Here is a 25,000-nt window from a genome sequence, read left to right on the forward strand (position 1 = left end):
GGACAAAATAACCATCTTCGTCACTTTCTGTGTTATCATCTAGTTTTGTCAGACTTAAAAAATGTAATATTTATGCTTGGGAGTGATTCCACTAAATCTAATGTCATCCCAGTGTCTCTGTAACAGCATGAGCTCTAAAAGGCCTCAGAAGAGATGCTAAACAGTAACAATAGAAGCTGTAAATTATCTATTGCTTTAAACATACTGTAGATGGGAGTTCTTGGTGCCCTGCAGTAGCTCCACAGCCTGTCTCTTCCCTGATGACGTCTTACACGAAGCCAGCATCTGTTTCAGCTCACTCCCATTGGCCGAGTGAGAGGGGCTTCTGGGCATGCCCACTTCCACAAATGTGTCAGAGCCTGAAGGAACCACACACAAACATATTTTATCAGGTTTAATTACATTTTTCAATCTCTTCCATGTAGTCTGTTCTCAGCAGTGACCAGGTCACTTAGTGTAGAGGGGTGTGTGTGGTGGGCGTAAGTATGTGTGCATGCGTTAAGTGTGACAAGTCTCAGTTGGATCCTGGATTAATTAAAAACACAGCAGCTGTAATTGTAGTGATTTCCCCCCACTACTCTACTTTCAGTCTGACAAGAACATGCTCTGTGTAACAGATTGAGTGTGTTTGCGTGTGTGTGTTTGCGTGTGTGTGTGTGTGTGTGTTGAATAGCGTAAAATAATATGTCAGTCAATCTAATGAAGCTCTCTGGGGTTTAATGTTTGAACAATTCCCTCATTCCACAGAGTAGAGTCGGACTGGGCGAGCCAGTCCAAACAAATTCTGCGACACAGGAGGTGGTAAGGGAGGGAGAGGAAACCTTACCGGGATGCACCGCATAGGGGGAGGACCAGCTCAGAAAACAGCGGGGGAAAAACGAGAGGCGTGAGAGTGAAAATTTCAGGGGAAAACCGCGAGTGTAAGACACGGAGGAAATGAGGGCCTTTCTGAACCACTAGGAGACCAGCAGTTAATATGTCTCCGTTCCAACTCAATAAACGTAGTCAGAGAGACTATGAGGTTAAGAGGACAGTACAGGGGAATAGAAATAAGTTCATTCAAGGCATTTTTCTGAAAGCGGGTTTAAGGGTTATATAAATCTCAAGTGGAAAAGCTTAAATTTCACATTTATGTTAAGTCGGCAAAGTCAAAAATGTTGATAGCTCAAAAACCTTGTCTGTCCAAGGTTAAAATCACACATAAATCACAAGATTTTAAGTGTGTCTTATCATAACTGACCCACAAGAGGGCAATACTCTTGCTATGAATAGACTTTTAAAATGCACTGAGTTGAAAGTAATATTTTACAACAAACATTGACTATAATTTCCCTTTAAAAATACATGGTCAAAGAAAATGGTTGAGAATAAAGGAATGAATCTTAGATTAGAAATAATTTGAGTTAAATATAGTGGTGGTCACTAGGTTAGGTAGACAAAGATGATAGTGGGTGTTTTGCCTGCATAGGAACAGGATAGGGTTGATATTTTGGTTGAGGGGTGATTAGCAGATAAGCTAGAAGATGCATGTGCTTTCACAAGCCTCTGCATTCTTTAGGGCTAAATATTATCTGTGAATATACTCAAAACAGATGCTGACAAGGTCATTGGATGTCTGCATACACAGACATGTTTTACACGTTTTCATTGGTTTGTACAGCCTGCTCAGTGTTTTTTTTTTTTATATATATATATATATATATATATATATATATATATATATATATATATATATATATATATATATATTTTATTATAAAATAACAACAAATACTGTAGTTTAGCGACTCAAAAATGCTACAGTACAAATAGTGGTAGGCTGGTTGAGTTCCTTTACTTAAGAGGAATACCTTCATCTTGGCTGGACTTGTTGGAACGTGGTTCTGCTGGATTGTGTCCACTGGCCTCCTGAACTGAGTCACATGGGGCTGGACTCAAAACAGTTTCTGCAAGTGACGCAGTTGCTATCCTCCCATAGACTGAGCCAGGATGCTATACATGCATGCACACACAGACATAACACATACAGAGCAAAATAATAATTTGTACTTAATTTACTCAAAAAAGTCAAAAGTGAATGCTAAATAATGCAACATACAGCATACAAATCGGCCAACCTTGACATGTCCATTAAGAGTGCAGGGGCCTTTGGTGCAGTCAGGAACCCCATTGGGCTGCTTGTCTATGGGGGCAAGACCAGGTGGAGGGGATGGTGTATTTTGTGTGTAACCGTGAACACCTGACAGCAGGATGCTACTCAATGTGGCCTGGGTGGCAGGGTGCAGCATTAGCTGAGAGGAGAAGCCTACGAAACAAGAGGTAAAGAATGTAGCATTACAATTTGAAATTTTCCATGTCCTTTTTTAGATTATTTTTTGGGCATTTTTAGGCCTTTAATGGCAGGACAGCTGAAGAAATGAAAGGGGAGAGAGAGGGGGCATGACATGCAGCAAAGGGCCGCAGGTCAGAGTCGAACCCAGGCCCGCTGCGTTGAGGAGTAAACCTCTATATATGGGCTGCTCTACCAACTGAGCTATCCGGGCGCCCAAAATGTTCAAAGTTTTAAAGGGATATGTGTACAATTATCCTCAAGACCTGTTGGTTTCTGTCTATTTGTCTATTCATCTACCTATTTATTTAAAACCTAACATACAGTTTCTGCAGGTTTCACAATGTCAAATTTAAGACTTTTTAAGTCCATTTCAAGACCATTATGAATGAAATTTAAGACCTTTATGACAACTACTTACAACTTTATGACAAAGACCTTTATCAACTAAGCCCTAAATTCAGTTTTTTCAAGCCAAGTATCGCTAAACTTGCACTTCCCCATAGCTTAATACTAAAATCTGATTTATGTCTGTGGTACAATCAGAAAGAGACTTGCACCATTAACACAAAAGCTGATTGGCTGCAATATAAGTTGCATGTTGGTCTCATTTGTAGTCGTAATACAGCAAAATTATATTTGGACCAGCGACAGAAATAACTACAATTTACCATGGAATAAAAGAGCATTAGAGGTAGCACTGCATGAAGGTAGGAAAATTAAGACCGGTTTAAAATTATAGACCACCATACACCATAAGACTTTTTAAGGCCTACATTTTTGATTTTGAAATTTTAGACTTTTTAAGACCCCGTGGAAACCCTGTAAATAAACACTTCAAATAACTATAATAATATTTAGGAGTCCAGTTTTTCTACTTTAAAGTAAGTATTCAAACACATGGACAAAAAACATGGACTCACAGTGGACAGTTGAGAAAAAAAAAAAAAAAAAAAAAAAAAAAGGGTATTAATTCAAGCAGCAGAACCAGAAATAATATTAATAATAATGTTTTTAACATTATTGAAATTGAAATCTATATTAAGAGAGATCTTAGAGAACCAGGCAAACATACCAACCTTGGGTGCTGGTGAGTGAACTGGGCCAAAGGGAGGGTGAGGGTGTGGGGGTGCTGGGGCTTGGGTTCTGCAGAGGGCTCATAGAAGAGTTTAAGCTGTTTAGGACAGCGTTTGGTGCAGCAGAGTTGGTGAGGGAGTGGGCTGCTGTCGCACCCAGGAAACCTGAGGAGAACAGAAAGGAAGGAGTGAAAAGGAGATGAATAGATCAGCGGTGGTCTTGTCAAAGCTCAGAGCCATTTTTCAAGCTAATCACACGTTACACTACGGCCCTCAAACAATAATCTTGGTCTCCCAGCTATGGAATTCCATCAAACTGTCATCAACCAGACAGCAAACAAGAGGAAGAATTTCCTAAATTTCTACAAGGTCACGGATGCAAAAGTACATATCTCGTGTGTCCTTATACCCGGTAAAACCATGTTATTGAGAGCACCAACAATGTGGTGCTTGGTGTCTTAACCCAAACACAGTGTATGAAAACAGAAAGAAGCAGGTCTGTGGCTTTAACAAGGGGCTCGTTTGGCTCCAGGAATAAGGCCAGGGCTTCTTCTGGCAGACTGGTCTGTAATCTGAGGAAAAGAAGCATGTAGCAATTACTAAAGGCCAGGATGTGGCCGTCCACAGCTTTACCCCCGGGCCCCTGGGTTTAAACGAGACAGTAAGAGGTTGTTTCTACTGTAAACGACCTTCATGGCACATTGTCTTTTTTATGTTACCAACTTTTTAAATTCAATTTTCCCATATCATGTGGCGAGTACACAAGGACATAAAAGGATAAAAGTTATTTGACAAGATACATTAAATACAAACAAGTATTCCCATTAAGAATCTCAGTGCTAAAGTTTTTCAAAATGAAAATCAAAAATCTACAATTGCAAAAAACATGAACTCAAATACAGATCAGTGCTCACCTACTCTATATGCCCTATATAGTATACCTATATAGTCATGCCTGCAGAAATTAAATAAATAAATCCAAATAAATACTAAAAATATATATATATATATATATATATATATATATATATATATATATATATATATATATATATATATATATATATATATATATATATATATATATAAAATAATATTACGTATTATGCCTGTCACAATAACAAATTTTGCTGGACGATAAATTGGCCCAGAAATTATTGCGATAAACGATAATATTGTCGTTCTGAGACCATTTTCATCTAATATAATGATAATGGCATAATAATGCAGGTACACCTTTTCAAAGATCAATACACTTTTATTTCTAAAGAATATTTAACACTGGAACTGAAAGACATTGTAAATATCCACAATAAATGAACAAAACAACCAAAAACAATAAATAAAATGGAAATTATTCCGGCCGTGATAATTTACATTTCAAAATTATCGAGCTCATTTTTATTTATCATGTGATTAATTGATTTATTGCATATTGCAACAGGCCTATTATGTACATTATTAAACTATTGTCATATTCCTCCTCTCTCATGGAAAGGAAATGTCAAGGTTATATAATGTAGATTTGCTATGGTTAGCATTTGATGATTAAGATTTGTATGTAAACAGATAAACTGTGATGATCTATTGCCAGCATGTGCTTATATCCATGAGTTATTTCCTGTCACCTTATTCCATTATGTACTTTTCTTACTGCCATTGATGCATTTCCATGTTATCAAAGTCTAAACCCCCCAAAATCCGAAATCATATGAAAGCCAAAAGCAGATAACTGGTGTTAAATATTTATTCTATGATACTACTTGTACTAAAATCAATTTAAAAGTCCCCCTTGGAAATAAAAACGCCCTCTTCCAAACTGAACTCTGTGCCTTCATGTTTAAGTCAGCGCTGCAGATGAAAACAACTCCTACGCAAGTTATAACCGTTTCATCCTATGATTCATAAGCTCACGATTCATTCAAATTGGCGCAACTACATTTGTATTGAGGTTATTTTCTTATGGTTGAATGATCAAAGATTTGTACATGCAGGACACATTTCTTAAAATTCATACCATCATGGTGAAGTCAGTCCTGCAGACTAACAACTCCTACTGTAAAGTGCATACAGATGATGGTGCCATGACTCACTGGCTGTGATTTATGTGGATGCTGAAAGAATCTTTGTATCTGATTTTAAAATCATTTGCAATCAGTGATTTAGTTAACCAGGTGATTTGCAATCAGTGATTTAGTTAACCAGGTGATTTGCAATCAGTGATTCAGTTAACCAGGTGATAACAGGCTTTGAGGAGATCCGGTTTGAAGATATCTTCAATGGATATGTTGCTAGGAGATAATACTCTCTGTGTGTGACTGGTGAAGATGTGACATTGATGTATGAGGGCATTAGCTCCTCTACAAATACATTTCATCTTTAATGCATTTCTTCCAAGGAAAAAAAAGATGGGCCACTTCTTATCTTTCCTCACAAATGTATCTCCTCCTCCCCCCCCCCATCATGGAAAAAGTAAAAGAAACACAAGAAGCACTTTCTTAACAAGGTAGACAGTGTCATTACCTAGATTGCTCAGTCCCAGGCCAGCTGAGGCCAAGATGTCCAGACCAACGGGGCAGATGAGGGACGGGGACGGGACGTTGGTGGCGGGATTTAATGCCACAGAGGGCGAGGAGGACGACACCCCGTTGCTCTCCAGACCCAAGAGGAATTTACGGGCTTCGTACATGTTCACTGCATTCCTCTCCACGCTCTTGACTATCACAGACTGAGAGATTGAAGGAGGAGGAAGAGGTGATGAGTAATGAAAAAACAGGTGGAGAGGACAAGGAAGTAAGATGAGAATGGGAAAGAAGAGAAGGGAGAAAAAGCATGAGAGAGAAACAGAAGAGGAAAGGCAGGGGAGGAGACGAGGGATAGATATGGTAGGGAATGTTGGCACCAGAGATAGGGAGGATGAGGGGGAGACAAACAAAAAGGGGAGGAAGGAAGAGGGAATTAGGGTAGATTGGAAGAATAAACATTGAGGGAGTGTGGGAGAGAGAAGGAGCCATGGGAGCTAAGTTTGAGAGAAAGCGTTCTTAATCAATTGCATACCATATCTCGCTCATTGATACGAGGGAAGAGAATATGAGGCAATACTAGTGACTCAATGACTATTATACTATGAGGCACTAAATCAACAATAAAGAATTATGAACAGGAAAGATTTTAAATAACAGAGTGAAATTACATTTTACTTCACCAGAAACCCTGCCCTTAATAAACATCAAATAAAAACGTGTAAGTGAGCACAAATCATGTCCTGGCTCTTTGCGTTTTGCAGGAGTTGAGCTTTTGAAAAATGGATTCCAATCACGATCAGTTTCTCCAACACACGCACACCCTCCTTTATGGGTCTGCCAAAGTACCGGGAACACAGAGGCTAAAGCATGCATTTGGACAGGCTTTTTGGATTACTGCTGTCACCTCGTTAAAATGTTTAAGTGAAGGGTTCTTAAGAGGATCTGTGCTGGGTCAGTGTTTACACTGGCACCTTCACATCAGTCCCCACAGGCCTGTCTGGTTTGGGCGTGGAGCCCCGGCTCAGGATGGGACATGGGCACCTTGAAGAGACAGTCAGGACTGTGCCAAGTTGTGAAACATGAATAGAAATATTAAGTGTTGTACAACAGTAGAACATGAGTAACATCAGAGGTTGGCTTTGGATATAACACAGTTGCTGTTGAGAGTGTAAATCACAATATGGAAATTATCAACATATTTCACTAATTCAATTCTATTTAAGAAAAGACGAAAGAGCATACCTCAAATTTGCTACCTAATTTATCAAGAAAACATTAAAATTAAGCCAGTTATTTTAGTTGGAATAGCTGAGGCATAATAGAAAGATTGAGCGTTCCCATCCATTAGGTGAAACATGCATGGCAGACTGTGATTCCCCACTGTGGCAGATGTCGATTTGCCAAAACTCTTCTCAGTGTTGGTATGGCATGATTCCCCTTGGTGTAAGGTTCCAGTTTTTGCTTTTAAATTTCATCAACTTGCAATGAAATGTGACAATCTATAATTTAGTTCAAAGTCATGCTGTGACATTTAACGGAGAGTTATTCTCCAATGGAACAGTAGCTTATAGGTTTCTTGGTAGTCTTTTTTTCTCTCAGCCTGACAGCATTTGAACTTGCAAGACAGCAGCTATGTTTCTCTTAGGGTGAAAAGTTAGGATGTGTATACTTCTAAAGTACTACAGCTTAACTAAGGTTAAGGTACTGGAATCGATTAATTTCATTAATCTTGTCCAATTCTATGCCCAGACATTGCCCCTTAAAACAGATGTTAAATGCTGCCAAATATAGATGTCAGTTCAAAGTGCAAAATGTAAATAGGGCAGTGCATCCAAATAGTTTTTTGTATACAAATACTTTTTAATGCCACTCAAATGCTTAGTAAGTATGATCCTGTACACACAGTTAATCTGATTAAAAATATATTAGTGGCCCGTTTTTACTTAAACAAGATTAAGCCTGCAGGCATGCTAGCGGATCTGTGAGGCACAGCGGTGTGTCAAGTTACATGCTAACATCACTATGCTCATAATGACAATGCTAAATTGCTGATACAATTTGTTAACATGCTAAAATTTAGCAATTTAGCACTACATACAAAGTACAGTTGAGGTTGATGGGCATTGGTCAGTAGTTTTGCAGGTATGTAGTAGTATTGTATAATTGGTAGCGTTTTATCCTGTTTTGTATGTATTTTCTTGTTGAGTTTTGTGTATTTTAAAAGCCCATCTAGAAATGCACATGGCAAACTAGCTTAGTGCTATAAATGCTGTGGTATGTTAACCTGACTCCGCCAGATGGATTGCTTCGCATTTGCTCGGCATATCCATCTGGGAACTTTCCGTTGGAGAACTTTTGGGAAGGGGCGGAAATACTGGTTAGCTGATTGGATAAACCATCTGTCTATCACCTATGTTGGTGATAGACGGGCCAAATCAACCAATCAGATCCACGAACCGTATGAAAATACAACCACAAGCCCGCCCCTGCTGCTGCAGACAAAGCATAGCTCGTTAGCTCAGCATGCAAGCAACGTGTCGGTAAAGGATATTTGCCGTTTGTGTAACGAGAATTTATGAATAAAAGACACCATTTCAGGTTCCCGGACCATATTCCAAAAGAAGGATCCAAGAGAAAAAAAGCATTAGCGAGCGGCTAACAGAATTAGGGCTACCGCTGTCTGAAAATACTGGTTAGCTGATTGGATAAACCATCTGTCTATCACCACCTAACCCACCTCAAAACAAACGCTGATTGGCCCGGTCGTTTGGCTAACGGCTCCAAATTTTCTCTACCTCAAGATGCCAGACTGATCTGCGAGTGGAAAACTGGAGCTCCTGAGATCAGGACGGTCTCACGAGGCTAGTGGTATGTGGCATTGGTGCTATATTATATATGGCTATCTCATTCTGCATACTTCCATCAGTACACTGCTAATGTGCTCTGACCACTTACTGCCGTAGTGCCCATTAATTAGTTAGTGGGCAATTAGTATTGTCCCAAAATGAACACTTATGTTAAAACCCTCACTATATTTCTCGCTTAAAATGTTTTCAGAAACACGTTTCGGTGAACTATTTTCGTAAAATACAAGATTGTATTCTGTCCGAGCCGCCATGACAGTCGGTTTGAAATTCTCGAGCAGCCAGCGATATTACGAATCCCACTATGGCCACGCCAAGACCTGCCCTTCAATAGCATTTATTGGCCAGGCGTCCATGAGAATGCAAGGTAACGTTTGTTCAGGTCCTATCCCCTAACTCCAACCAATCGAACTGCTTTGTAGGGCGAGTCTTGGCGTGGCCATAGTGGGATTCGTAATTTTGCGAGCAGCCAGACCTACGTGACGCGTTCGTCCAATCAGCTGCCGGTCAAGGGCTCCCTTCCACTTTGTAATCAAGATGGCGCCCGTTTAGTGCGAGTAGGGTCCATCGTTCCCAAGGGGGTAAGCCTCTCCCTGGAACGCGTAGCTCCTATGGTGCCATTTTGATGCTACCAAGCCATCACCTCCCGTTGGCATTCCACTGACTGCCATTCATTTTGGCGCCACTTTGACAGCGAATAACTTTACATCTGAAGCGTTTAAAGACTCTATTTGTCCATTGTTTATTTCTAAAGAAACACAACAATGTATAACCTTACCATTACCTTGTACCTCACATTATGGCTCCGTAGCAGACGTTTTTGTAAAAATAGGCTAACGATTGTGTCCTAACCATGCGACTTACTGTCGCATAGTAGAGGAATTACCATATAGTATAGGAGAAGCTCACAGGCAGTTTCGACTTACATTAGCTGTTTAAGTTTAATTACTAATGTTAACTAGCATGTTAGTTAGCAATAATTAGCCTGTACCTATGTTATCTCCTTACATATACCTACGCTCTCTGTCTCTGTAAGATTGGGAATGATTGAGATTTCTCTTTGCACAGCTACCACAAGACTTACAACTTTCAGACAGGTTGCTCATGTCACATCTACATCTTCGAGCTCAGTTGGAGGCTGCGCAGTAACGCTCGGCCATCACTGGAAAAGTGCTTCTAATATCCTTCACTCGTCTCCGTCCAGAGCAACGGGATCTGTTGGTCCAGTTTATATACACACTGAACTTTTTGACTGTTTTTAGGGGGTCATCCGGGTACTTTCAGTGCACTGACTTTTTGCGTTATCTACACTATATACTTAAAACTAAGTGTTTGGAGTGTGCAAGTAGGCGGCTTACCTCACACAATAATGAGTAGTCTTGCCCTCCAGTTTGCTCTTTTCACCTTCAGCTCCCATACTTTTCTCCTTTTTGGTTCACGGGGGAACTTGTGAAATCTTTTGCCGCTTCCCTGTCTGTCTTTCATTGCAGCCAAACGCGCAACAGTAGGGCATTTTTTCAGTGATTTATGTCATTTTTTAAATAATTTATTACATTTTTCCACTACTCACTGCACTATGTCAATGGGAATCAGATGAATGTTGGTATCAAACATCGAGTCCACGAAACACGTGACCACCTCGGAACCAATCGCATAACGGGATAGCTCAGAACATTTGATTCCCTAGTTGGCCAAACTCTCTCTAATATACAGCTCTGCTAGAGCCATACCACTAGCATGGCTCGAAATCCCAATAAACTCTTCATGCTGTGTGAGTGTAAGCCTGGTGTCATACCTTGCTGGGCTGTTTTGGTTTTGGTTTGATACTGATGAAGACATCCAGCTGCTCCATTAGTGCTGTGATACACTGGGGCTCCACCTCAATGTCCTCTTTAATGTCAAACATTAATACCAGAGGTAAGCAGCCCTGTGGAGCAAACACAAAATTTAATGTATATCTGCAAAATATTTTCTTATGTCAGCTGCAGACAAATATATTTCAGAGCCTTGCTAGTATACTATAACACATCTGTGCTCCTATATTATATGCCATTTCTCATAACAGTAGTAAATGTTCCTTTATAATATACCATTTGTTGACCTACATGTTAGGCATACCAATAAATACAAGATTCATTGCTGGATTCATCCCACACAGAGCTTGGGAAATTCCGCCAAGAGCAATCTGTTTTGCATGATCACCACCACAAGCACCACAGACATCTATATTTTGGGCCGACTGCTGGACTGCGCTCCTATTGTGAGTGGGTGTAATTAGCAGCAGAGTATAGAGGCCAGGCTGGCTCTGACAGGACCTGAGAATGGAGCTGTAATCTACAGTCTGGCTGGAAGAGGCCAAATCACACAGTACACAACTGAGAGCAGGACTCCTCACTCTCCCCTGTATGTCCACTCTTCTACTTTCGGAGCTACTTCTCTTTATCCCCTCCTCTTCTTTCTCAATGTCATCTCCCATCCCCTGCTTTCTATGCTTCTCCTCTCCTCTCTAACTCTTCTCTCATAAATTATTTGGCTTTTTTTATAGCCTCACTCAGACAAACAGACAGTGAGAGGCTCCCTCTTGTGTGTCCAGACCAAGAGAAAGTCATGTTTAGCCACTGCAGCAACTTTGACATTTGCTAAATGTCTTCGGGGCCAAATTGGAGACCGCAGACAAAGAGAAGACAGCTCCGGCAGAATTACTGGCCCACATTATGGATCTCCAAACAGAAAGCCAAAGCTGTTTACAGCTGAGATGTCTTATATGCACCAGCTCAGCAAAAGCTTTTAGCCAATAGTAATTAAACAGCCATCACTTTTTCACATTTTTGAAACAGACTTCTGATTATATTCCTAAGTAATTCAGATAAGGGTAGCCTCAGCTGTCACAAGCAACCAGGCAAGAATAACCACAGAGCATTTTAAACCAACAGATATTTAAATTTGAGGCGCTTCCTCCTGGTCCAAAAAAACGGTAATGTGATGACCTCTGAATTACAGACTGAGCTGAAATTTAAATCCACCAACATCTACTGTATATGAAGCCAAACCATTACCATTAACACCAAGAATAATCTGTATACAGCCACAACGTTAAAAACTAAAGCCAAGCTGACACAAATGTGTGTGTCCAACTAACATGCAGGTATGTGGCTATAAATCATGCAGGCTAACCTTGAGTCGGCTACAGATTGTTGTATAACTGGACGTTTCAGCAGCAGGAGCAGAGCCAAGCAAATCTCTCCCAAGGCTATTCAAAACCCCCAAAGGCAATCATGGTCTACTTCTTAAACCCCATGTCAAAACCCACGCATCATTCACACATACCATGATGATGTTAGTGAACAATGGCACCCATTATAGCTACCACACAGAATGTGGAGTCTGAATATGTAAAGAATCTATTGTCAATGTCATCCGTTAAAGGTGCAATAGGTAAGACTTATAAAACTAACTTTCTGTCATATTTACTGAAACTGACGCTATGTTCAAGTAGAACTACACAAAGCAGGTAATAAAAAAAAATAAATCTGGTTCCTCTGGCATCACCTACAGCCTGTAGTGCCTTTTGCAAAAATCCACCGCTCCCTGTTCAGATGCACCAATCAGGGCCAGGGGGGAGGGGGGAGGGTTGGGGTGTCTAACTGCGTGTCAATCACTGCTCATGCACATGCATTCATTCATTCTCCCTTGTGGGCGGAGGGGTTTAGGAGATCGTTTTGAGCTATAGTGGAAAGGAGGGGGAGGGACTGAGAAGTTGTCGATGTTCAAATTTTTTGGCTAAATCCTGGATCTTTACAATCCTACCTACAGCACCTTTTATCCCCCAAAAGAAAGCTTAGCAGTTTAAAGTAATTATTTTCAACCAGTGTAAGTCAATAAACAAAACACACACAAGGTACACACCATTAGGTACTGCCGTGCCAGGCAGACCGATTCAATGGTACCCTGAATGTAGACTGTGGATTTCTTCTGGGGGCTGTTGGGGTCAGGGAAGTGGATCTGGGCACCCGTTCTCTGGGTGATGTGCTTGATGTTGCTGCCATTGCGGCCCTTCATGAATAGGTGGTGCTGGGGTGCAATGTCCAGGTGGGTGGTGACTGAGATGGTGCTTGCCAGGCTACCAGCCAGGTGCTCCAACAGTAGAGCTGTACCCCTCTGAGGAAACAAAGATGACAAGGTAATGTAACAGGTAATATATGAATATATAAAGACAAGATACAAGATAATATGATAAGACTGATGGCCAGATGTACATTTGCAAATGTAGCGTTATCAGCGACATGGCCAACGCGCAGAAAGTGCACGCTGTGATCCTTCAGGTCATCGGGTAATTGCCGCCTTTCTTCACCCACTGTACCGTAAATTGCACTGTAGCAAAGCGTTAAGTATTTGTGCTATGATACGGCTGAGTGCAGACTGTGATATTCCCACTGCTGATGCTATGACTGTTTGAAATTATCCTGATGCCAATATTTGTAATGTAGCAAGGAGTTTAACAACTGCTGGAATGGAATCTGAACGCTGAGTCGGAGATTCAATGTTATCTTTGATTTTGTCCAGTAACTAATATTGCGTGGCTGCTTAATCTGTAACGCTTAATGATTTCGTGTTCACTCAACTGAAAAAGTGTGATCCTTGTGGCAAAAATCTTTTCAGCTCGTCTCCTTGGCCTATGTCTTCGTTTTGCTCAGATTACTGCTGCCATTTCACCAGGAGGCATATGCGAGGAAACCCACTTCCAGGTTTACACCTGCTTTTAAGAGGCGGAGAATTTTCACCGCAAAATAGAGGTGCACTTTCACGGGCGGTTTTTGTACTTACCGCAGAATACATAATTAGGCGCACTTTACGCTTCCCCTCCCATCTCTTTTGGGGAAACTCCCACTTTCCCCTTGACCCTCCCGTGAATGCATATGCATGACACGGAAAAGCGCAATTTAACATTTTCAGTTCCCGCGACAGGCAGTCTGCGCTTTTACCTCAGTGCATACCTCATTACCTCTAGTACATCTGGCCCTAAGAGTCTACATTAATTCTAGTGACTCTGAAGCATAGGTACAGTGAAGCTTTGAGCCAAATGCTAATGTCACCGAAGTCTATGAATGTCTGTACAAATTGTCACAACAAGGTGTTAGAGATAATTCCGTGTGGACCAAAGTGGTGGACCGCCTGACATTACCATCCATTGAGCAAGGCCACCAGAATGGCATGATTAGAAGTAAATATTTACTTCAATGATATTTTACATGACAACTTTAACATTCACGCTATCAGGGAATGAATTCATCTGTTGATCATTTTTGGATAAATCCTCACATTTGAGAAGCCGGAACAAGCAAGTGTTTGGCATTTGTATTTGATAAATAATTCAAACCAGTGTACAGCATAATAGTACATAATAGAATGTAAATATAAAAAAAGAGTTTGCCATCTCGTTTTGGAAGCATGCTAATTGTAGGAGAAGATGCCCCATGGGTGTAAAAGTTAATTCTACCAACAATACAACAAAGAATAAAGTGGACAATTTACTGACTTCTCAAGAATATCAAACCATACAAATGAAATCACATAAAAGAACTGACAAAAAAGCTGGAACAATATTTAATTTAGAGCAATAGCCAGCCCACATAAACTAATCATTTAACGAGGAGAGCAGTGGAGCCATGTTGCCCATTTCCCACAGAAAACACCAGTGTACATAACCAAAGGAAACTATTGTATTTTCCACTGCATCTGCTGGCCTGTTGAACAGTCTCATTCCTCACCGTCTCTGCTATGCCTCTGCAAGCCATCACTTGGCCCAGTAAAGTCATAAAGTAATTTCCAGTGTGCATATAACCCACACACTGTGGCCAGCATAACACAACAATCCACAATAGTTTGAGCAATCCTCGAAGGTGCTCCATGGGTCTCACACCACTAAATAACATAGCACACATATTCCTCTAATCTTCTAGCCTTCATCTGGCATGCTTCTCTATCCAAACCGACCCCTCAAACCCACCACACACTCAGGGCCCGTGCTTCTGCATTGATAAATGTACACATATTAACCATACACAGAACACAGTAAATGTGCACACTAGCATGCAAAATCCAAATTAAAGTGCTCAAGCATACATGAATAAATAAATGGAGGGATTCATATTTGTCAAATGCATTCACTGGCAAACAGAACTAATACTCAAACTCAATATTGTTAGCAGAGGCTCTGTATTGGAAAAGTAAGTTGGCACCACTTGATGAAAAGACTCATTGGCAGGCTTTGAATAGCCACAACTCAGATGCCAGTTGAGGAAGTGCATCTCCGTGTGTGTGTGTGTGTGTGTGTGTGTGTGTGTGTGTGTGTGTGTGTGTGTGTGTGTGTGTGTGTGTGTGTGTGTGTGTGTGTGTGTGTGTGTGTGTGTGTATGTCAAAAGTTTGGACACACCTTCTCATTCAATGCGTTTCCTTTTTATTTTCATGACTATTTACATTGTAGATTCTCACTGAAGGCATCAAAACTATGAATGAACACATATGGAATTATGTACTTAACAAAAAAGTGTGAAATAACTGAAAACATGTCTTATTATTTAGATTCTTCAAAGTAGCCACCCTTTGCTTTTTTATTAATAAGGGAAAAAATTCCACTAATTAACCCTGACAAAGCACACCTGTGAAGTGAAAACCATTTCAGGTGACTCCCTCATGAAGCTCATTGAGAGAACACCAAGGTTTTGCAGAGTTATCAAAAAAGCAAAGGGTGGCTACTTTGAAGAATCTTAAATATAAGACATATTTTCAATTATTTCACACTTTTTTGTTCAGTACATAATTCCATATGTGTTCATTCATAGTTTTGATGCCTTCAGTGAGAATCTACAATGTAAATAGTCATGAAAATAAAGAAACACATTGAATGAGAAGGTGTGTATATATATATATATATATATATATATATATATATATATATATATATATATATATATATATATATATATATATATATATATATATATATATATATATATATACACACACACACACACACACACACACAAACAAGCAGCAGGGTGGAAGCACAGTAAGAAACTCCTAACTCAATTTAAAAAAATTTAACTCAGGAGAGACTTTTGGAGTTGCTGGTACAGTAGTGGGGCGGTGTCTCCCAGCTTCTGGAGAGCTGAACCAGCTGCTGTCAGTTCAAGTGACCAAACATCTCTCAGCAATCTCTTGCCCGTGTGGTGCTGAAAGTAATGAGGCAAGAAAAGTAAGAAACGCTGACTGGTTGGTTGGTGGCTCTCGACACGGTGTAGCTCTGAAACCTTTTCTTGGGTCTGTGGGTCGCCATCGTAATGGGTGGAGAAGAATGGAGTAATAACTCAAATGTTACACTGAAATGCTGACAAGGAGTGTACAGGTTGGGGTTTGGTTATTCAAGCAACTTTAAACACGACACACGCTGGCTGTTGGGAGGGTTGAACCTATGACCTTTATGAGTTGGTCTCTTTACAATTTCCCTCCAATTTAATGAGAGAAAATCCAAACTAAAACAGAATTTATATTGTTGCTAATGTTTCAACAGAAGACTCTAAAATAAATAAATTAGAGAATCAATCCTGAAATAAACTGACTAAATTGGTCAATTAGTACTGAAGCTCTGGGCTTAAATGGAATTTAATCTAGCACTAAAACAATTTGTTAATTTACAGAAAATGAATTGCCAACAATTTTTAATTGATTGATTAATCGCTGAAGTCACAGCTTCTAAAATTTGAAGATTTGCTGCTTTTCTTTATTTCATGTTTGTAAATTTATTGTATTTGTGTTTTGGGCAGTGATCATCCCGTTCACTCAACTATCCAACACCTTCGACAAAAATTCACTTTAAAATTGCGAAAGCCTCCTCACCTTGACGGCGTTTGTGTTATTCTGTGAGCCGCGAACTACACCGGTGGCCCGATAGAGACGAGTCGGGGGCTTGAAGGAGACTGTGAGGTTGTAGGTCTGCGAGATGTGCTGCACGGCGGGGGAGTTGGGGTCAGACTGCATGATGGCGGGAAGCTCAAAAGACAGCACAAGAGGGAGCAGCTCCTGCAATATGGAGGGACGGAAGGAGAGGAGGAAAAAGAAAGTGAAATAACAGAGAAAACCACAACCATGCTAAAATAATGCAGTTATGTTAAGTTGGATAGCTCATCCTTATGCTGCCACTGCTGCTCCCATGACATAGGGAAATAAAACATATTGTGGCAGATTTCTTCAAAATCATAAACAGTGACTCCATAGTGGCTTGTATCACATTGTGCTGTCATTCAGACCTATTAAGACTATTTGGACACCAAGTAAAAACACATTTTTCTTAACATAGGGCAGACGTATGTGAACCGATTCACAGACATAACAGCTATTTTAGCAGAAGGTGGCAAAACTTGGTATGTAAATCTTTCAGCTCAAATAAATAGAAGTTAATCAAAATGAGGTGAGCATTGGAAGCAATAAGAGAGAAACCCTTTGTTAGATGAAGTATGCTTCAGATTTAAACATTATGGTTACAGTTGTTCTGTAAAGCATCTGTGGTCTATAGCCTGCTCATTCACATACATTAATTTCAAGTCATTGCATCAAACCACAGGAGCAGCAACAGACATCAGCTCTTGTCATTAGTATCACAGCACTCATTCAAACAAAATAGATGCAGACAGGAAGGGCCTCTCTTCAGGCATACACATACTTATGCATGCATGGGAGAGAAATCACACAGGCACACGCCCTAACACACAAACTAAGGGAATGTACACACTCACAAAAAAAGAGAATGAACACACACACACACACACACACACACACACACACTTATCCAAACACTGACTCTTGGGCAGAGCGCCACTATGGTTTTGGCTGCCAGTGAAGGGCAAGCAGCATGAATTGCTCTGACCAAAGAAATGCATCCCTGATCAGTCCCATATGCGCTTGGCCTTACATTTATATCATGTTTCAGCACTCGCTCTCAGAGGGCTTGAGAAATTTAGGTCAGTACTGAGGGAAATGCAAGAGAGGACAAGCAGAGCAGCAGGAGTCAGGCACTGAATGAAGAATAGACTGGTTCTTATGGTGGAGCTGACCTCAGCTTTTTTCAAAACGTCTACCTGGCAGATATGAATTTCACATGTATTCAATCTGTTGAAAAAGCCTGAGTTCTCCTGACATAAGGGTGAGATGAAGAAAAATGAAAATATCTTCGAGGTAAAGCAACTGGCCAGACCTTTCATCACCTGCCTGTCAGCTCCACCTCTGAAATCTCCAAGAAATCCCTCGAGAATCCATCAACTTAACAACCGACTTGTTACAGACTCAAAACATATCTCCACCCAAGAAGGCCTCAGAAATACAGTAGGCCTTACAAGTCCACTGTAGTATGTCTGAATGTTAGGGACATTACGTTCATCGCTAATGCACCTGAAGGAGAGGGGCAGAACCCCCGCCACTGGTTTCAGAGGAGATGGGAGAGGATGTGGTCTAAAGGCCACCCAGAACCACAAACACAGCATACTGAATATTGTTATGCAATGGCTACCTCAGCAGTAGGGGGTCAAGAAACTAGAATAAACCCTCTTTCATTTTACAGTATGGTGCTTCAATTATGACACAATACCACCTTGAAAAATTCCCCTCATCCCTCTTTTTAAAACAGATTTAATATTTTGGGAAAATTTCAAAATTAGTTAGATGAGAAGTTCGATACCACTCGCATATTTGTTTGTTCAATATGAAGCTGAAGCCAGGAGACCCTCTTTTTGTTTCTTACCTGAAGTTAGCAGCGTTTTACAGGTTAAAACAAAGACTCCTATTTTATAGAGGGGATGATAGGTGGTTTTATTTTACCTTTGAACAGAGCCAGGCTAGCTGTCCAGTCTTTATGCTAAGCTAAGCTATCTGTCTGTCTCTAGGCTCATATTTAACGGCAAAAATGAGATTGGTATCAATCTTCTCTCCTAACTCTCAGCAAGTAAGCAAATTAGCGTATTTCCCAAAATGTTATTCTATTCCTTTAAAGCAAAACTTGAAATAATGGCACTTTGGCTTAAAAAAAAAAAAAAAAAAAAAAAAAAGATTTATAATCCTTCCACTACTTTGCATACATTTTATTTGTGAAGAAATACACTGTATATTATGACTGAATGAAGAAAATGATGGTTTGTAGTCAGTCGTCAGTACTGATAAAGTGGACAAAGTGCAACAATTAGATGAAAGAAAATCTCTCCCACTAAAGCCAAGCAGCATCCCCTCTTCTCTGCTGCTTGTATTATTTCGCCATGCAGTTATACATCAAAAGTATAAACAATCAATATTTCCTGAACGAGAGGTCAATCCTACCTCCTCTCTCGAAGTGGCAGGAAACATCTGAGCTTCACGATTTCTTTTCAAAGTTCAATCTGATTGAACTGTTCACAAACTCAACAGGGTTGTGTGTGCGCAAACTGAGCCAGCCATATGTGTTTTTTTCCCCCAAAGTAAAAGTTGGTCAATACTAGGGTTGGGTACCGAAACCTATGCAAACGGTAGTATTCGGACCGGATTAGAATGCAAATTTTGGTTCCTCATTTCGGTTCCGACTGAAATATTTTCCCTTTCGCTCCGGACAGCGGCAGACTCTTTTTTCTTTCTCCCTTTTCTGCCAAGTGGCGCACGTGCCCGCTCGCAGTGTGAAGAGAGTGTCCGTGCTATTCTCGTACATGCACTACAATCACTGCTGATAGACGGCTTTTTGTACATGCTCCGAAAACGGACATAAAAATATCACGCTTTCTCTGTAGTCTACCGTTAGCTAGCTGTGTAATATGGTAATTTTTCTGCAAAAGAACTGCTAAAGTTTGAAGCTGGTTGGCATACCAACTCAGCAACATTTATTTTGTTGTTACTTGTTCAATTATTGTAGTTATGTGTTCGGTGACTTAGGTTTACTGATTATATATTGAAGTACTTTAAAATGTTAATATATTGTTACATTTAAATCATTTGTAATAAAAAAAAAAAAAGAAAACTCCATAAAAGAGCCTTTCTTTGATGTCATTTTTCAGTTATTTAAAGAATCGTTTTAGGAATCGTTAGGAATCGTTTTAAAAGTACCGGTTCGACATCGGACTTGTAAAAATCCAAACGGTGCCCAACCCTAGTCAATACTGAAATCAATTGCAACTGTCAGAAAGTCAAACCGGCCACAGTCGCCGTGCTCCATGAAGGTCAAAACTACAAACTTAGAAGCCTACAGGGAATGGGTATTTAACACTTACAATGTTTAAAACAAATGAACCTAGGTTCCAACTTACCCTTATTTTTACTCGAGCTGCCTCCACTCCTCCTGGCTGCCCTGCGATGGACACCTGTTCACAATAAAAAGTAACATATGTAAATCAGTTAGCCAGTTCAAACCCAATCCAAGACAAATAATGGCTCTGATCATTGCATACAGATGCACTTTATTTCAATGTCGAAAGGAAAATCTAAAACATACATTATGAAAACATCAAAAGTTTAAAGGTTTCCTCTAAACTGAAACCTACTCCCTTTTGTGACATATTTGTAGTTCATGTTTTATATTCTTGAACCACATCATTGCAGTTACCATAAATCTAACATGGGATTAGAAAAATGGCCTTCACAATTGAAATAAAGGTTTCTTTAACACTGCCAAAATGATTGGCCAGATTAAGTTAATAAAAAAAAAAAAAAAAAAATGATAAATAACCTCATTAGATTTCAACTCTTTCCTTTTTCTTAGGCACCTGCTCAACATTGTGGAGCAAACCGAGTACTGATCCAAAACACACACAGGGCAGGGTAGTGCTGTGAGCAGCAATTATATCTTTCAAAATGAAAACCATTGTTAAGTCTCATGTAAGCAAACATCTGTCCCGCTGAAGTGTGCTTGAACAATATCCTGAATCCTACCAGCTCTAGTGGGAAGGAACCCTTGTGTTGACTTTGGGTCAAATTGACCCGTTTTCAATTTTTGTTTTATATCAGAAAATATGGGATGTAGAAATAAGTGCTGAAAATGTGTAGAAGAAAAATGTAACAATTTAAAATGTTGAAAAAACTAACTGTGGAAAAAAAGGCATCAAAAACGTCGAAAAAATATATATTTTTTTTTTTCAACGTTGACGGGAAGACAACACAAGGGTTAAGTAGCCACTTTATTGATTTTTACGGCTGTTTATTTCTGCTTATCAACACCACTGCACTTTTAACATGCTCTGTATCTCAAAAGGCTCTGCTGCTGTCAGTAAGCTTATGAAACCAGAAAAAGAGACAGCTTAAGGGGTGTTGCGCCTTAAAAGGAGTCTCTTGCTGCTCATCAGCCTATACTTGCATCATCAGAGTAAGACTGGGGGGGTTGAACAGTCTTTGAGATACAGAGTACTGACAAGTTTAATGGTCTACACACCGTAGGCATACCTTACTAGGCAAATCTCCACAGTGATAAGGTTGAAATCAGTGAAGTAGACCTTTAAAAATAAACAAACTTGCCAGGTGCAGTGTAGACTTGGCAAAGATGGAAATCTAATGCCGTGCATGGCAGTGTGCTCTGCTGAACTCCTCATTCACTTTAATGGTAATTACAGCAGGAACCTACTGCTCTTCTATGGTGCGTCCAGCCAAAACACACTGGCTTCCTTTGGGTAGGCCAATCAAAACAGCCAGCTGGACCAACTCTCTGCAACCTGTCCAGCCAGAGACCCTGTGACAGTTAATAAATGGACTGGAGGGCTGCATGCACAGATCAAAAAACTATTTAGAACAACTGAACCTGCTACTGAAGAAAATAAATCGTGGAGGGGCGATGATGGTAAACACACAAAGGAAGCATAATTCAATACCCTTACACTCAAAACATCAATCATGCAACGATGCGTTTCAAGAGATTAAGGCAAACTCTTTGATCGGCCGGCAGTAAACAGCTTGCACCACCCATCTATCTCTCATGCCTCAGTCAGACTGCTCAGTGTAAATGTATGTTGTAGCCTCACAAACCTGGTTGCTTTTCTCTGCCTGGTTGTTCCTGTTAGAGTCTGGGAAATGGATGTGGCACCCTGTCTCCTCCATCACCCTCTTGATGTTGTTGCCACCTTTGCCAATAACGTGGGAGTGCTCTGTGTGGGAGACGTCCATCTTCAGAGTTACCCTGTTACTCTAATAAGCAGAAAAGAGAGTGCTGCGGTGAAATGATGATTGATAATGCTTGCAATAGCTCAGTGTTATTATATAATGTTATTTAGGTTATTACAAAAGGCCCTTAATAACAAAGGTAGAAATGACAAAAATGACAGAAGGTTGACCAAATATTCAACTGTATGAAGTCAATTTCATGCACTGCATTGATTGCAAGTTTATAATTATTTAAGTCGATAGTGTCCCTGAGGCATGACAGTGTATCCACTATCATCACAGATAGCTTATTTAACTAGCTAACAGTAATCACTGATTGAATCAATTTGTCCGTTTTTATGGCTATGTGACATTTTAACGTATATAAACAAACAAGGATGAACAAGACTAAGAATATAAATTATACTTCACTCAGGCCAGTACAGCATCTGTCCACTTTACTCCATCTTAATAGTCACAAGACCCAAAACTTAAAATTTCCCCTCTTTTAAATGCTTTCACATGCTGCAGCCATTTCAAAAATGGACAAATGATCAACAAAATATGCAGTACATTAAAAGAAATTGATCATATTAGGAAATATCTGTGTCTGCCAGACTAAAATGGCCTTTTTGTGACAAAGCCATATGATATGCTACAAACAACTAAGCCAATCATGTGTGGCTGTTCAAAGTGCATGGATGATTGACTGCCCTTGGGGGGCTGCTACAGTGCAGTCGCCCAGGTATGTCATTTCTTGTGTTGCCATGGCAATAAAAGCACACACCCTCCCCCACACGCGCTGCAAGTATCTGGAGAGATTAGTGCCAAGTTTGTAACACACTGCTGTGGGCAATCTGTCACTTGGACCAGCGGGAGAGCCAAGGTAAAATACAGTCGATCCAACTAAACACCAGGTTAGAGCGAGAAAGAGGACACGCAAAGAGCGAGAAAGGAGATGGGTAGAGAATTACACACAAGTCTATCTTTACTGTGATAAAGATGTTTACTGTACCTTTGTGTCAAGAACTGACATAATTCTGTCTTTGGCTTCCCTCACATTCTCCCTCTTCCCGCACACCTTTATGTGTGGATCTGCAGGGAAAGAGAAACATTAAAAGTGGGAGAGAGATTTGATGTGTGTGTGTGTGTGTGTGTGTCAGTGCTGATAAAGGGAAGAAATACAACGTGAGAGTGTGACACAAGTCAAATCCATTTAACCAAACAGGACATTAATGTGTCAAACTAGAGAAAAGCTCTGCAACAGTAATTGCTGCTTTGATATCTGCCAAGTCTCATTCAAGTTGGCATGCAGCTCTGTGGAATTATATTCTGGCAACCCATCAGTCAGTAGAGCCTACAGGAACACTATGAGCTGAAGAGAATTGTTTCGCCGCAATTAAGCCTTAATAGAAATAACCGTAATGTTATGCTCATCACCTCATTGTCCCGAACCTCATTCCATCATATAATCACTGCAAAAATATATAGCAACTAATTTTTCAGCGTTTGTCTTTGTTGCACAAGACTCAACATATCTATATGTGCACTTTATCACCTGTCCCACAGAACCAATACCATCTCCTCAAGAAATTACTAGAGCTTGTTGCACAAGCCTGCAACAGAAACTGCAACATCCTCAAATTCTTGTGTAAATACAGTCAGTGGGAACACAGATGATCGTGCAAGTAAAGGTCCTAATAGCTTGAGTAAACTGTGCTTCCAGAGACCTCCTCAGCCTCTAAATACTTAAAATAACCAAATACTGCATACCGGAACAATTCAAAGCTAATGCTGTGTCTGTGCAGTGTTGGGTAAGAATACATCTGGCTTTGCTGCATGCCAGACCCCTGGAGAACGCAAATGTGAAAACACATGAACACTCGCTAATTTAAATGTGCACACACATGTACTACACACCCATGGTCCATCGCCCCTGTGTTAACTGCACTGAGCACAGCAAGAAGTCGACTAAGCCCCCTTCCAGGAATACCCCTCCCCATACACACACTTACAGTATCTCAGATTTACAGTATAGCTTTCGGACATGACTCACTGCAGCAGAGAACCCCACAGATGCACGTTTAGACTTTCAAGGAGCTTGGGAGTAAAAAAATCCTATAAACAGTGCAGAAATGGTAACACCTAACAATGGTCAGAACATTTTTTGTGATGACAAGGGAAGATTACAGAATGTTTTTGATGATGACAAATTCACAAAAACCAAACCAAGACACTCTCCATGGAGCTGCAAATTACCTCAGTCTTCTTTAGAGAGCAGCAGAACATGGGTTGGATGCATCAGTAACATCGGGATCCTCCTCCACATTATTTTTTATTATTCTCAGATGTTTTCTGTTCAGTAACTCTTTGTTAAAACATTATTTTTTAAAATTTTTTTTTTTTAGAAGTATCTGAAGGGCACTGGGAACTATGGGCACCATAAGTGCAAGCAAACAAACACTGGTCTTGTTAAGAGTGTCACATGGGTCAGGTAACCTCAACACACTACAATAGATGCTAGATCTCATGGGAGTAACAACAGCTCTTAGAAGGCTTGAGGGGTAGGAACTAAACAAAAATCAAGCTGCAGTCTGAGAGAGGAAAACAAAACCAAGGAAAACAAAAGGAAAAAGAGCAGAAAGAGCGGTTAGAGACCTATCACGGTCTCAGCACTGGTTCCAGGAAATTTTTCCATCATACAGCTGTTGCCGTGAACAATAGAAGTCCCTCCACTTCCTCCTGTGGCATCCACTTTGACCATTAGAGGGAGTATTGTTCTTCCCGTGTCTAACCTGCACTGCACATCTGGCAAACATTAGCCAGCCTAAACGAGTGTTGCAGTCGTGATGTAGAACACCCCCGCATTTTTGAAATGCAGTGTGCTGTATGTTCTTTTTTTGATGATTGATTGTGGAATAAAAAATGAACACCTTAAGTCTTAATTTGGCGCACACAACAGCTGGGAAAGAAAACAAAAACAACAGTAGACTTGCAGCTGCAAAAAGTGAATGTTTTCAGTCACAAAGATTTTACACAGTTCCACTTGACAGAGAAGAAACCTTTTGACCC

The 25,000-nt window shown here is 40.2% G+C and overlaps 1 protein-coding gene across 2 annotated transcripts in view; it reads right to left on the bottom strand.

Moving 5' to 3' along the window:
• bicc1a (BicC family RNA binding protein 1a) overlaps window positions 1-25,000 on the bottom strand; it is a 69,089-nt gene that overhangs the window by 7,307 nt on the left and 36,782 nt on the right. Inside the window, exons 4-14 of one of the 2 annotated variants that reach the window (XM_028603552.1) lie at window positions 22,944-23,023; window positions 21,815-21,973; window positions 20,110-20,163; window positions 16,691-16,873; window positions 12,701-12,952; window positions 10,590-10,721; window positions 5,929-6,133; window positions 3,409-3,570; window positions 2,118-2,305; window positions 1,851-1,992; window positions 206-359 (exon numbers count right to left, since the gene is read on the bottom strand). In XM_028603552.1, the coding sequence (XP_028459353.1) occupies window positions 206-359; window positions 1,851-1,992; window positions 2,118-2,305; window positions 3,409-3,570; window positions 5,929-6,133; window positions 10,590-10,721; window positions 12,701-12,952; window positions 16,691-16,873; window positions 20,110-20,163; window positions 21,815-21,973; window positions 22,944-23,023 (1,711 nt within the window). Of the gene's footprint in view, window positions 1-205; window positions 360-1,850; window positions 1,993-2,117; window positions 2,306-3,408; window positions 3,571-5,928; window positions 6,134-10,589; window positions 10,722-12,700; window positions 12,953-16,690; window positions 16,874-20,109; window positions 20,164-21,814; window positions 21,974-22,943; window positions 23,026-25,000 lie in introns of both variants that reach the window. The other variant, XM_028603553.1, reaches the window with a different exon arrangement.

The sequence above is a fragment of the Perca flavescens genome, chromosome 17 (assembly GCF_004354835.1).
Source record: "Perca flavescens isolate YP-PL-M2 chromosome 17, PFLA_1.0, whole genome shotgun sequence".
NCBI lineage: Eukaryota > Metazoa > Chordata > Actinopteri > Perciformes > Percidae > Perca > Perca flavescens.